Raw genomic sequence first — 14,755 nt, 5'->3', positions numbered from 1 at the left:
CCAAATGCCCAAAAATAGATGACTGGATCAAGAAGATGTGGTACATATATACCATGGAATATTACTCAGCATTCAAAAAAGATAAACACATGCAATTTGCAGCAACATGGATGGCGCTGGAAGGGATCATGCTCAGCGAAATAAGCCAAAAAGAAAAAGAAAAATACCGGATGGTCTCACTCATAGCAGGAATCTAGAAAACTTAAATAAGGGACCAGGAAAATGAATAACTATAAGAAAGCAAAAATCAAAAACAACAAAAAACTATGAACCAGAGACACTTTTAGGGGGGCGGGGGCGGGAGGGGAGGGATTGGGGTCAGAATGGGGGGGCTGCAATTGTATGGGGAATATAACAATAAAATTTATAAAAAAAATAAATAAATAAATAAACAGATTCAAGAAAAAATAGAAAATCTCAACAGATTTATAACAAGTAAAGAGATTGAATCATTAATCAAAAACAAAGAAAAGAAACAAACAAACAAACAAACAAAAAAAAAAACAAAAAAAAGGCCAGGACTAGTTGGCTTCAGTAGTAAATTCTACCCAACACTGAAAAAGAATTAATAGCAATTCCTCCAAATTCTTCAAAGAATAGAAGAAAACTTATTTTCTAATTCATTCTATGAAGTCAACATTATATAATACCAAAGCCAGGAAAGGCCATTGTAAGAACAGAAAATTACTAGCAGTAACTGTTATGAATGTCGATGCAACAATTCTCAACACAATACAACCAAATTAAATTCAATAGCATATTACAAAGGATTATACACAAGGCCCAATCTGGATATATCCCATGAATGCAGTAGAATTCAAAATAGAAAATCAATCAATGTAATACACCACATTAATAGAACAAAATAATAAATCACACGATCACCTCAATTAGCACAGCAGACACTTGACAAAATCCAACACTCTACCATGATACAAACACTCAGAAAACTAGGAATTGACAGGGAATACTTCAATATGATAAAGGTCATTTATGAAAAACCAGCACCTAATATCATACTAAATTTTGAAAAATTCATTTGGCCCTTTTTATGAAGATGATGCCAAAAGTAAAGAAGGAAGTCCCTGATCTTCGCAAAGCCAAAGCCAAAGCTTTGAAGGCCAAGCAAGCTGCCCTGAAAGGTATCCACAGCCACACACAAAGAACCTACTTTCTGAAGGCCTGAGACATTGCAACTCCAAAGGCAACCCAAATATCCCTAGGAGAGCACCCTCAGGAGAAACAATCTTGACCCCTCTGCCACCATCTGTCCCGACCTGTGGGATTTGTAGGCACGAAAAGAGAAGGGCTGAGGATGAAATGAGGGGCTTGAGACAACTTGACGCTAATGCATGCTTCTTTATTTTTCCTTTTCCTTCTCTTACTTTTCCATGCCTTTCTTTTCCCTATCTTTCTTATTTCCCCAGCCTTCTCTCTGCTCCTCTCGCAGCACTCTCCTCTCTCGTGGTTCTCCTCTTAAATCTCTTTTCTTCTCCCCTCTCTCTCCCGCGTTCTCCTCTTATATCCTGGTAGCTCCTCCCCCCGTACCTTCCAGTCTCATGTGTTTTACAGGAAAAACCTGTGGTTCTCCGAAAGCGAAACGGTAAAGCAAAACTTAACTCATGGCATGCATACGCAACATGGCGCATGCTCTGGACGGCTCCAGACAACCATCAAGATCCCCTGACCACTGAGTCAGCCATGAAGAAGATAGAAGACAGCAGCACAATTGTGTTCTCCATAGATGTTAAGGTAACAAGCACCAGGTCAAACAGGCTCTATGACATTGATGTGCCCAAGGTCAACACCACATCCAGACTTGATATGAAGAAGAAGCTTGTGTTTGATTTGTGACTATGATGGGTTGGATGTTGCCAGCAAAATGGGACTCTTCTAAACTGAGTCCAGCTGGTTAAATATATATATATTTTTTACCATTAAAAAAACCATCCAGGGGGCCTCGCCTGTGGTGCAAGGGGTTAAGTCTCAGCACTAGAAGCTATGGGCAACTACTGCATCATGAGTTTGATACCCAGCCAGAGAGCTAACCTACATGGCGCAGCAGACCTCTCCTGTCTCACCCACTGCTCCCCTCAGCAGTGTATTTCAGTAGATCAACCTGGTTCTGCTTCTCACTCTGTCTCTGGTGAATCTTCTCCCCCCTGCACCTCTGGCCTGTACCCCAGTCCTTGTATGCTTAAATAAATCAATCTTAAAAAAAAAAAAAAGAACACTTGAAGAAAACATACCTTTGTTTGGGATATATTAAAGTTTTGTTTTTCTTTTTTAAAGATTTATTTTTATTTATTTATTTTTTAAATATTTATTTATTTATTTATTTATACAAGCACTGAGTACAGTCAGAAGCACGGGAGGGTGAGAGAATTCACCAGAGCCAGAGTGGGGAACAGAACAGGCAGATGGACCAAGATACACTGCTGAGGGGAGCAGCGGGCACTGTAGGAGAGGTCTGCCCCTCCATGTGGGACCCTTGCCAGTGGCTGGGGATCTAACCAGCTCTGCAGAGGCTGCAGGCAGCGTCACAGCCCAGCGCTCAACTGCTCCGCCACCAGGGGAGGCCCTGGTGTATATTAAAGTTTTAAAAAAAAATTCAGTTGATGAGCTGACTGATAAATAGTAAAGTCTACTCCTTCGTAGGTGTGGAGAAAATGACATGTGTTCTAGAAATGGATTCTTCATTCAAGTCATTCAGCCATGGCATTAACAACCTTCCTTAGGCACTGAACTACAATGAAATTCCAAATCCTTGTTTTTTGTTAAGGTGACTCACCAGACGTGGGCTGAACTTGGCTCCTCATACTTCTTTCTTTTAGTATTAAGCAAGAGTGATTGCTAAGTATCTCATCTCTCCCTTTCCTTTTGTATGCTGTAACATTCAAGTGTATTTGTTTTGTTTTTAAAAAATATTTATTTATTTATGTATACAAGGACTGGGGTACAAGCCAGAGGTGTGGGGAGTGAGAGGATTCACCAGATACAGAGTGGGGAAAACAACAGGCAGACCGACTGAAATACACTGCTGAGGGTAGCAGCGGGCAAGACAGGAGAGGTCTGCTGCACCATGTGGGTAACTCCCTGGATGACCAGGGATTGAACTCATGCTACAGAGGCTGAGGAAATCTTTACAGTGTGTGCTTAACCCCTTGCGCCACCAGGGAGGCCCTCAAGAGTATTTGTATCTCATGTAATTCAGATCAATGATGTCACAGAAAAGGACAATCTAGACAAGAAAGAACACTGTTAACAGTTGTCAAAATTCCTACTTTAACTCATTTTTGTTGGTCAAATTATTCCAGCTTTGCCCATTAGGAGATCATTCAATTGGCTTCAGTGTCCCTTTGATATACCCTCATCTGTGTGGGTCTTTTTTTGATATTGATAGTTTTTATTACAGATTCACCCATTAATAAAAAATTCTTATGTATAGGCATTGTAGTACAGACATGTCTATGTTTTATTGTCAGTATTACAGCATTGAGGGCCTCCCTGGTGGTGCAAGTGGTTAAGACACAACCTATGAATCTGTCCACAGCCTCTGCAGCATAAGTTGGATCCCCGGCCAGGGAGAAACCCACATGGCACAGCAGACCTCTCCTGACTCACCCACTGCTCCCCTCAGCAGTGTATTTCACATAGTCTGTCTATTCTGTTCCCTACTCTGTCTTGGTGATGCTCTCATCCCCCCCACAACTCTGGCCTGTACCCCAGTTCTTGTATGAATAAATAAATAAATCTTTAAAAAAATTACATCATTGAGAATGGGTAAAATCATGATAAACAATAATAAACACAGTTAATTTCTTCCAAAGTTTTCCACATGATATACTTGTATTCCACAAAGTGATAAGATAATATGAGCAATAGGAAGCCAGTGCTAGTTATTTTGCACAAGGAATTAAATGATAAGATCAAATTTAAAGTATTTAGGGAACAGGAAAAGTATGGAAGGATAGTGCAGAAAATTCAATTACCTTTTTGAAAAAGAGCAGAAAAACAAAGCTAAAAAGTTATTTCAAAATTTTTTTTTTTTTTTACAAACTGTTCATAGAAGTTTTATTTGTAGTAGTCTAAAACCGGAAACAAGAAAAATGTTCTGCAACAGATAAATGATTAAATAAACTATGGTACACCAAACCAAACCATGGGATACTACTAGTCAAGATTTTTAAAAAGAATAAATTATCAACACATACAACTTGTATAAATTTCTCAAACATTATACTATATGAAGAAGGCCAGTCTCAAAAAAAGTTGTTTCAATTTACACAGGAAAGAAGCTTTAATTAAAGAGACATGGTGAAGCAAGTCCCTGGGACAGAAAAGTTCTTTTATTCATTTCAGTTCCAGATTGTAAATTAATGTCTCTTTGCCTGGAAGAGAAGCCAAGGATGCTCTGTATTTACCACCCAGGAATCTAAACAAAGAACCAGGCTGCTATGTAACTGAGTTCAAACAAATTTACCATCAGGGTAAAATTTGACTCTGTTTCATCATAAGAGGAAAATTTCTTGTGCTGTGTTTTCTTACTTCTAATATAAAAAAAGAATCAGATTACTGTTACTGTCGAATAGTTTTATTATTCATCCAAAATGTGCAAATACTTTGATTATTTTAAGAGGTAATAAAATATGTCAGGGGACAAAAATAATAATTGTTCTTACTGTTAATTATTTTCACTGTAACCTGACTGTAAATAAATTTATTAAAATACCAAATTGTTTTTCATTTTCTCCCAGCACTTATAAACCTTCTGTACAGTTTTTTAAATTTAATCCAGTGGCTTGATAGTTGTCTTCCTCTAGCAAAAATTAAAAGCAAGAGTAAATAAAATATTCGTGACATATTTATAACCTAATCATAATGGATAATCTTGTTTATGCAAAGTTTGTGGCAAATCACATACAAGGTAATGAAGAAAAGAACCAGAATGAAGACAGCACAGATAAAAATATAAATGCTAAACTAATTCAGATAATCTGACAGACAAATATAATCCTAGCTTTCTAAAAGTGGAGAATGGTCAGATGTCATACATTAAAGACTTTTAAGGTTGACATTAACCTCTGGGAAAATTTTGAAATAAATTATTAAGCAGATCATGACATGTTGGAAAAGAAGTGTTGTTCCCTGGACTCTAATATGGATCCACTAAGAAAAGATGTTGAAAATAACTATCTTTTGGACATGAAGGTTAGGGTAGATTAGAGGTGTATCAAGGCTGTCAAGTGATTAGATTGCAACGGGCCATTTGACCAAAATTTCTGTTATCCTTATGGGTAAGAAGTTAATGGGTGGGTGAAAGGATAGCCTGTCACTTACAGTTAAAGAAATCTATGCACAGAGATTTTGTTTAATGGATCCTTATAAACCTGTCTTAAGTCCCTAGCAAAGCTTCCTTAGTCTCCTTTATTAGTCCTGTGCCCCTTACCGTTTTTATTTTTTATTGAAGGCAAAGCAAATAGTCAATGCCTTTTCACATGTGTCCATAAAGAAGATGTTAAGTGCTATATTCAAAGGTCAAAATTACCATAATAAGAATATTGAAACCAATAAAAAGACATTCCATCAGAAAGAAGATGTAGTTCTGCATTTAATATAAAAAAGCAAGGATACAAATACAAAAGGAAGGAGAGATGACCTCATAGCAATACATTTTAAAAGACATTGGTGACCACAATTTTGTGGCATACTACTTCACTATAAAAAAGATGAACGCTTGCCATTCGTGGCAGCATGGATAGAACTGACCGGGACTGTGCTAAGAGAATAAGTTAGAAGAAGAAAGCTAAATATCAGATCATTTTACTTATATAGGGGATATAAGGAGACAAAGGAACAGAAACAACAAAACCAAAACAAACCCTAGAAATCTGATTGCAGAGCTCAGGCTATTAGACGGAGGGGTGAGGAGTGGATTCTTCTATGACCATCAGCATATGGTCTTGCTGTTTTTTACCCAGTGTACTGAGAAGGAGGGAAAAGAGGGTGTTGTTGTTTCTCTTATAGTTATTGTTAAAGAAAATCAGTCAGTAGATGTTCTCTCACAGTCCCAAACAGGAGCTTAAGTCAGGCTGGGACTTTTCACCCACACATCTCAACATGGCATTTAGACAAGATGGAGCCTGTTTCATTTGAAGTAGATTCTGCATTTGTGCTAGAAACCAAAATTAAGTATGTGTTGCTTTATTTATTTTTCCCTGGATTTCTTTTTTTTTTTAAAGATTTATTTATTTATGCATACACGAGTTGGGGTGTAGGCCACAGGTGCAGGGGAGGGTGGGAGGATTCACCAGAGACAGAGTAGGGGGCAGAACAAGTGGATTGATCGAAATACACTGCCAAGGGGAGCAGCGGGTGAGACAGGAGAGGTCTGCTGAGCCATATGGGTCACCTCGCTGGCAAGGATCGAACTCATGCTGCAGTGGCTACAGATTGCTTCGTGGTGCTCATGCTTAATCCCTTCCACTACCAGGGAGGTCCCTTCTCTGAATTTCTTAATAACCATGACAAAAGGAAAAATTAATAGACTATGTCAGTGCTATTGTCAATTTTAGTGTGCACATTTATTTTTCAGGATAGACAAACATTTTAAGTTTTGGCACTGAACTCAAAGAGGAATATGCTTTTTTAACTTTATTTTAAAAATGTAAAGAACAAAATGGAGCATGGGTTACTTAAAATTGAAGGATAATCAACATATTACATTAGTTTCAGGCATAAGCACAATGATTTGACCTCTGTGGGTACCGATCATCACAGTCTAGCTAACATGCGTCACCACTGTCACAATTTTTTCTTGATGAGAAATTTTTTTTTTAAAGATTATTTATTTATTTATACAAGCACGGTTACAGTCAGAAGCGCGGGAGGGTGAGAGAATTCACCAGAGCCAGAGCGGGAAACAGAACAGGCAGACTGATGAAGTACACTGCTGAGGGGAGCAGCGGGCGGCTGGAGAGGTCTGAGTGCCATGTGGGTCACTTGCCGGGGGCCGGGGATCGAATTGGCGCTGCAGAGGCTGCGGGCAGCTTCGCAGCCCAGCGCTCAACCGCTGCACCACCGGGGAGGCCCTTGATGAGAATTTTTAAGGTCTAATCTCTAGCAACCTTCAAATCTCCAATAGAGCTTTATAAATGGTAAACACCATGTTGTAATTTACATTCCTGGGACTTATTTATTTATTTATTTTTATTTTATTTTTTAAAGTTTCACTTATTTTGCCAGGTTTTTTTTTTTTAAGATTTATTTATTTATACAAGCACTGGGTACAGTCAGAAGTGGGGAAGGGTGAGAGAATTCACCAGAGCCAGAGCTGGGAACAGAACAGGCATAGTGACAAAGTACACTGCTGAGGGGAGCAGCAGGGGGCAGGAGAGGTCTGCACGCCACGTAGGACCCTAACCAGTGGCCGGGATGGAACCGGTGCTACAGAGGCTGCGGGCAGCCTCGCAGCCCAGTGCTCAACTGCTGCACCACCAGGGGAGGTACGGGACTTACTTATTTTTTAAGCAGAAGTTGGACCCTGACACCAATTTTGCCCAGCCCGTACTCTTTGTCTCGAGCAACCACCAATCTATTCTCTATATCTATTAGTTCATTTGTTTGTTTGTTATTTACTCCACAAATAAGTGCAATAATGTGGCATTTGGCTTTTTTTATATGGTTTATCTCACTTAGCATAATGGCTTCAGGGTCTCTTAAATGGACTTCACTCAATATAATCAACTTGGGCTACAAAATAAGTTGGTATGTGAAGCAGTTACCCAAATTCAGCAGAACCAAATTCTGGATATATGCCTCTTTCCCACCTTTATTCAATCCCCAAAGGGCATTTACCTTCTTTATCATTATTTTTATTCTTAATCTGTTTTAATTATTGCATCTTCTTGGAAATATTATTTTAAATGGCTGAAGATTTGAAAATTTATTGCCTTTATTATGTGCAAAAGGAACAAGAAACTTATTTCTGGGGAAATAGCCCTCTGTTTTTTGCTCCCTTATTTCTGGGCCTTCAGAAATGGACTTTCTGAAGGTGCACAGTGAGAGATTGCTGTGATCTTCTTGCCATGCCCATCACCATCGCATTAATGCTGAGCTCAGTGTTTCTCTCTCCATACAGAAAGGCATGCTGCCTGAGATAAGAGTGTCGTCGTTTTTTGGTTTATCCTAAAATCTTCTCCTTTTCAGCTGGATTCATTTTCCTGACTTGCTGGGGAAAGTTGTAAGGTCTGTCTTTGAGAAGCAGAGAACCATCTGCTGCTCATCTTCCCATAGGGAAGGAGAAGGAGTGAGCTGCACACTGCAGGCCAAGAGCAGGCCCCCCAAGATGTGTAAGAAAAACCCTCATCAGTGGATGGACCCTGGAACTGTCCATTTGAGAGTTGTCGTTAGAATGGAGGTCTTCTGAAATTCTTTCACTTGCATCTGAACCTGATCATTTTATTCACTCTGCAATGTCACCTCCCGCCATCAGTTAGACCACACATTGATGTATGTCCCTGATTTCTGAAATGAAATCACCACAGATCTCTAAGGACTGCTTCTGTGACCAAGAGAAAGAACAGAGAGATAGACAAATCATTGCTCATTCACATCCTCTGGTCATCCTACACATTGAAATTATATTTATTGAATAGCTAGTACAGACTAGTCTCTTGTAGAGTCATTTCTGGGGACACTATAACCCCACAGCTGACACAGTATGTCACGAAAGGCTAATAGAGATGGTTTGAGCAACTTTCCTCATTTCCTTCTCTGAGACAGTAATGACTGTAGGGAGTAACAGAAAGAAAATAATTTTGAGTACAAATTGCCTCCCAGGGAGTCTTTAAATTTTTCCCTAATGAAGTTCCATTTTGATTGCTAGTAATGTTATAATATGTCCCTGTTGAAAGAATCAATGAAGTTTCCTTTTTCTTCTGGAGGCTAAAGAATATCAAGATTTTTCACAGTATGAGATCTTAAAAGTATGTCATTAGATTTGCACTGGCTCACTTAATCAGACTGCCCACTTCTAAATTATAGTCTTCAGTTGAGTAGAAAATGAAATTTGGCACCTTCAACAACAAAAAACAGGATCAATACCCTAATTTGTATACCAGGCACTGAAATTTATATTTGCTCCTCAGTCTTTCAGTAGACTGAAAAGTATACCTATTTACCCTCTGCTTTCTTATTTCTCCTTCAATTTGATCTAAGCTTTAGTAAGAATTAGTTTTCTTGCAGTTCCTACTATGTCATCACCAAATAGAAGCTGGACCTTGTGCCTGTAGCTGAATCAGGATGTCACAGGACAATCCAGTGCATGCCAGTCCTTAATCTTTGATAACGTGATATACATTTACAGTATCATCTTCTTTAACCTTATGGGAAAGTTTTAATGAAGCAGTTACAGGGTTATTTAAGATATCTACCATGCTATCCACATTGGGTGGGAATTACTGAAAAGAAAGAACAAAAATAAGTCTTATCTCTTTAACCCCTTCATTTCCAAGCATATGGTTACTAGAAAAGAAACATTTGTACTTCATGCATCTGTGGGCACATACACGTATGTGAGCTCACACACATACTTCAAGGCATGATATTTGATTTATTGAAGGCTCAGCTCTCCCAGTATAAGCAATCCACCCTGCTAGCACCATGTTCTTGGCATGCACTGGTGCCCAAAGGGCTTTGATGCAACTGGGAAGAGGTAAGAGCTTAGTGAAGGGTAAGTCTCAGGGGGAAAGAGGAATGAGGACAATGCAGAAGATGAGATGCACAGCATCTGTTCTCCTCCCCCTGTGGGCTGAGTTTTAGCAACTATATTTAGAAGGGAAGAGCCAAGAGGTGAGCCAATTGTTTTCATGGGAGATTTTTGGAAATTCTGGGCAAGCAGTGACAGATGTTGACGAAGCTGGATTGTTGTTTTCCTTTTAATATAGGTTATTTTAGACTCCAAGCATAATTAGAGAAAACTTGAGGTCCATATAACATAAAATAAGGCATAAAGAAGGACAAAGGCATTTCTCCCTACATAGAACCCCAGAAGTGTTCTAGCACCCCAGGTTTGGTTATTTAGCAATCATTGTGAAATCCTTTTCTTGGTCTGTTTTAGCTGGAACTGTGCAAAGGGGCAATGAGAAACCAAAACAGAGAGGGGAACAACTTGGAAGCCTTGTAATGGCTGCAGAAGACAGTCTAGTTTCCAGATACATATCCAATGCAACTGCAAAGTCCTGAAAACAGTTACCTGGGAGTCACTGTGAAGATGATCTTGAGTTATCCCAATAGGTGAAAGTTTGTAGTCATTGTAATTTTCCCATAAATGAGCCTGGCCTAGGTAGAACAGTCAATACTAAGGAAATAGACCTCCACACATACGTACATGCATACTCAGTCAAATGCCCAAAAATACATGGATACCTATAGGAATGCATCCCATTTTTCATGTCCATATTCATTAAAAACTGTACTCTAGATGGTTATTTTTCTATCCATCATTGTACTAAGAATTTCACATACTCTACGGAAAGTTGGAAATTGACTTCTGGTTCAATATGGTCTATGGACCACAAATGTTTACCTCCTTTTGCTACCAAAGTCCTGTAAAAATAAAATGAACAAAAATTTTCAATTATTACCTCAAAAGAGAAAAAAAGAGGAGATGTAACAAAGCTGATGAAGAAGTTGAGATTAGTTTTGGAATTCTGAAGTAAGATGGATGATTGGAGACGGAATAAATTGCACATCCATCCTTATAGAGGGAAGTCCATGGGAGTGGGGAGGTGGGTCTCCCGGAACACCCGTCAACTGGAGGTAGGTGGGGGAATAGGCTAGAAGCAGGGGACTTATAAGGAGTTGCTGGCACTCACCAGCCCCCATCACAAGCAGCCCTCCTCCTTCCTATTGAGGGATTACAGCTTATTTTGCAGTCAAATGCTCTTCCCCTGAGCTATACCCCCGGGATTACAGCTTATTTTGTAGGAAAGAAGAGAGAGAGAGAGAGAGAGAGAGAGAGAGAGAGAGAGAGAGAGAGAGAGAGAGAGAGAGAGAGAGAGAGAGAGAGAGAGAGAGAGAGAGAGAGAGAGAGAGAGAGAGAACCAGAACTGAAGACACCTGGGACCCTGGGACCGTGCTGGAGAGGGCTTAAGGCAGAACAGGGCTTAAGGCTAGAGGCCACAGGCAGAACATAGAGGGATTCAGTGAGCATCTTTATGTGAAACTGGGAGAAATTAGATGTATTTCCTCTCACTCTGCTCCCTAATGACCAGCAGGTCAGAGTATAGCATCCTAGGCATGAGGCTGGGAATTCTTCTCTGGAGAAACTGAATGGTCCCTTGTGGAGAGAGATCTCCAACAACTGTCATTGAAGAGTCCTCCAGTGCAAACTTCAGCTCCCTGCCCTGTCATCCAATGAAAGCCAACCAGCAAAAACACCTTCCCAAGCACTAGAGCTTTTTGTCAGCTCCTGATGTTAAGGACCTGGAACATTTTTAAAAAGTCTCAAACATAAAGGAGAAAATCCAAAACATCAGCCAAAAAAAAAAAAAAAAATACTGCAAAAGAAGAAAACTAAGACGAGACAACAAACTCTAAATAGTACCCAGAGAGATAGAAAGGATATATTATTTATAAGATAAAAACAGGAAAATGAGAGTAAAGAAAAGAAAAAAGTGTAGAAGTCAAAACTATGATTACAGGGTGGCGCAAGGGATTGAGCACAGCACTGTGACGCTACCTGAAGCCTCTGCAGCATGAGTTTGATCCCTAGCAGGCCAGTGAGTTACCCACATGGCACAGCAGACCTCTCCTGTCTCACCCGCTGCTCCCCTCAGCAGTGTATTTCAGTCAATCCGCCTGTTCTGCTCCCCACTCTGTCTCTGGTGAATCATCTTGCCCAGCCACCTCTAACCTGTACCCAGTTCTTGTATGCATAAATAAATAAACCTTTTTTTTTTAAAAAAGCTATGATTACAAAACAAAGACCTAACAATAAAAGCTGGTTGACACCACAACTGGAAGTGGGTGGTGCTTAACACCTTTTGCTCTTAGTTAACATCAAAGTCACGAAATACCTCTGTGTGCACCATGAAGGGAGAAAGCGACTTGGTATGTGAAATTGGCTCATACAATTATGGATACCGACAACTCCTAAGACCTACAGTTGACAAGCTGCATGGCCAGGGGAGAGGTGGTATAGTGCCTTTCTGAACGTTGGCAGGATTGAGGCCCAGGAAGAGCCAATTTTTCAGTTTGAGTCTGAAGCCAGGAAAACTCCCAATTTCCCAAATGCCCAACTTGAAAACAGTCAAGCATGGGGGAGTTTCCTGTTACTCATGGAGCTTGTTATACCTGATTAATGGGGCCCACTGACAGGAGGGAGGGCAATCTGCTTTACTGAGCCTACCACCTGGAAAGTTAATCTCCTCCAGAAAGAGGTCACTGACACCCCAGATTAAGTTTGACCAAACCAGGTACCTCATGACCCAGTTTTGGTGAAGCATAGAATTGACCATCACACTGCCTATAGAAAATCAGGGGTCACCGTGTCTCTGTATATCTCTAACAGCCTCAGTCTCTTTTCATTCAGAACAGCAGGGTTTTTTCCAATGCAGCTCTCAAAATGTGGGTCTTCTATGAAAAAGTAATCAGCCAACTGCACGTGGCAAAAGGCACACCAATAATACCTTTCAAAATATGCCTCTTTAAGCCATCATATGGGATTTTTGAGAAATCAGATTCTGTGAAATCATGTCTGTAATCTTTTTAAGAGCACTTTGAGTCCAGCTAAAGGTACCTACCAGATGTTTTCTGAATCCTTTCAGATGTCTTAACAAGAACATTTCAGGCCAACCCTGGTATATTAGAATATACTTTTACATGCTAATACCAAGTCGGTGGCATATTAGCTGCAGGCTAAATATGATATTTTTCCTGAGGCCCTGTTACAATGACCACAGTCCTTTATAATATCCACCATTTAAGCACATACTTTTCTTACAGCAGCCAAAATTCCTCACTACTACTTAAAAAATCACTTTTTTTTGCCCTAGTGATTATTTCCATTTTGTTATGTCAGCACTCACATTTACTCCCCAGATGCTATTAGATTTCTAGAATCTAACTTTTGAGACATCTGTATCCCATCCAGTGGGACTTGAAATCATGTCATACTACATTTGTCTGCATCTCTGATATTTGATCTAACAGGTTTCCTGACCATTCATTACCACACCCACTTCACCCCTGCCTTCTGTGTGGCCAGTCTTATATCCTTGCCAATTTCTCTTTGATAGTCCCATCTAGATCTTATTTACTAAGTCCAGTAGATCCAATACTTGTTGACTCATTGTTAAACAAAAATCATCATTTATCTAATGAAGGTTATAGTTCTGCTTTGAATACTTCATCTCAGTTTTCAGAAGCTTGTTGAATTTCTTAGATTGTTCTGAGAATTTTGTATTTTCCAAAGATACTGGGTTTGAATTTCTTTCTACCTGGAAAAATAGCTAATTATGGTGCTAGAACATTCAAGAATAATTTCATGAACATAGCATGCTTATTAAGGTACATAGTGATAAAATCATTATGGGAATGAAGTCAGGCTTCTGTGACAAATGTGGATACCCAGAGGGGCTGACAGGGTAACATGGTCTTAGGAAGAACAGGGCATTCTTTGGATGGGGTTCAAATGTCACTGTGTGTCCAGAGGGCAAGTGTAGCAGGTGTAGAGTTAATAAAACTCAGCAATCCTGTGATTTGGTTCTTTAATTAGTAGGATGAAAACAAATACATTAGGCAATTTATTTTTCCCACATGTTCAGCACAGTGATGGATGTGGATATAGTGTTATCAGAAAACAATATAATTTGGAGTCTCTTTAGGAAAAAAAAATGACAAAATTAAGTGCAAAAGTGAAAATTTCTTAGCATGCATAAAGAATCATACAAATTGCTAGAATCTAAAAAAATAAAGACCTCTTCTGAAATTTCTTCAGATTTACCAGAAACTCTTAGAGAGAAATACATCCCCATTGCTATTTGACTTTTTCTTCTTATCAGAATATTCTGTGGCTTCCATCAACTTTTCAAGAATCTCCATGCACAGGTAGAAAAGAGTCTCTGGAGCTTAAGATTTATTAGTTTCACAGAAAATATCCTTTCTTGTCCAGAATGCAAATGTGACTAAGATAGAACAGATCATAGTTCCTACCTTAACATCAGGGTTGACTTCTTGTACAGTTGTGAAACCTGTACAGGTAGATAGGGGCCAAGTTCAGAAGGACTCATGCTTGGTTTAACACTCTGCTGTCTGTCACCATCTAGAAATTTCTAATTTCATCTTTCAATTGAAGTTTGTCAGTGAGTCAACGGGACGAGGGAAATGAGCAGGGAAGTACCTGTCCACATTCACTCCTTGTCCCTCGCTCACATATAGCTTTCATGATGACCCATGAGCATAGAATTCCTGTGGACACTTAATGGGCAGGAGTTTTATGAGACTCAAAGTAAGTCCAGATAAGTGGATTATGTCTATGTCTGAGTGAGGGCTCTGACAGCCACGAGAAACCATGCTTTCTGTCCAATCAGAACTTTTAAAAAATTAAATACTAATTAATTAATTAATTAATTAATTAATTAATCAATACAAGCACTGGGTACAGTCAGAAGCACGGGAGAGTGAGAGAATTCACCAGAGCCAGAGCGGGGAGCAGAGCAGGCAGAAGGACCAAAGTACACTGCTGAGGGGA

General features: G+C 39.5%; 1 protein-coding gene across 1 annotated transcript; it reads left to right on the top strand.

Annotated features, from left to right (window-relative positions):
• Window positions 1-1,057: 1,057 nt before the first annotated feature.
• On the top strand, window positions 1,058-1,854 carry LOC311184155 (large ribosomal subunit protein uL23-like; the record flags this gene model as incomplete). Its single annotated transcript, XM_084254029.1, has 2 exons — window positions 1,058-1,142; window positions 1,556-1,854. 2 exons carry the CDS (start codon window positions 1,058-1,060, stop codon window positions 1,852-1,854), a joined length of 384 nt encoding a protein of 127 aa, XP_084110155.1.
• Window positions 1,855-14,755: the final 12,901 nt, after the last annotated feature.

This window comes from Talpa europaea (assembly GCF_964194135.1).
Source record: "Talpa europaea genome assembly, chromosome: 14".
NCBI lineage: Eukaryota > Metazoa > Chordata > Mammalia > Eulipotyphla > Talpidae > Talpa > Talpa europaea.
This window is presented reverse-complemented; position numbering and strand designations above follow the sequence as displayed.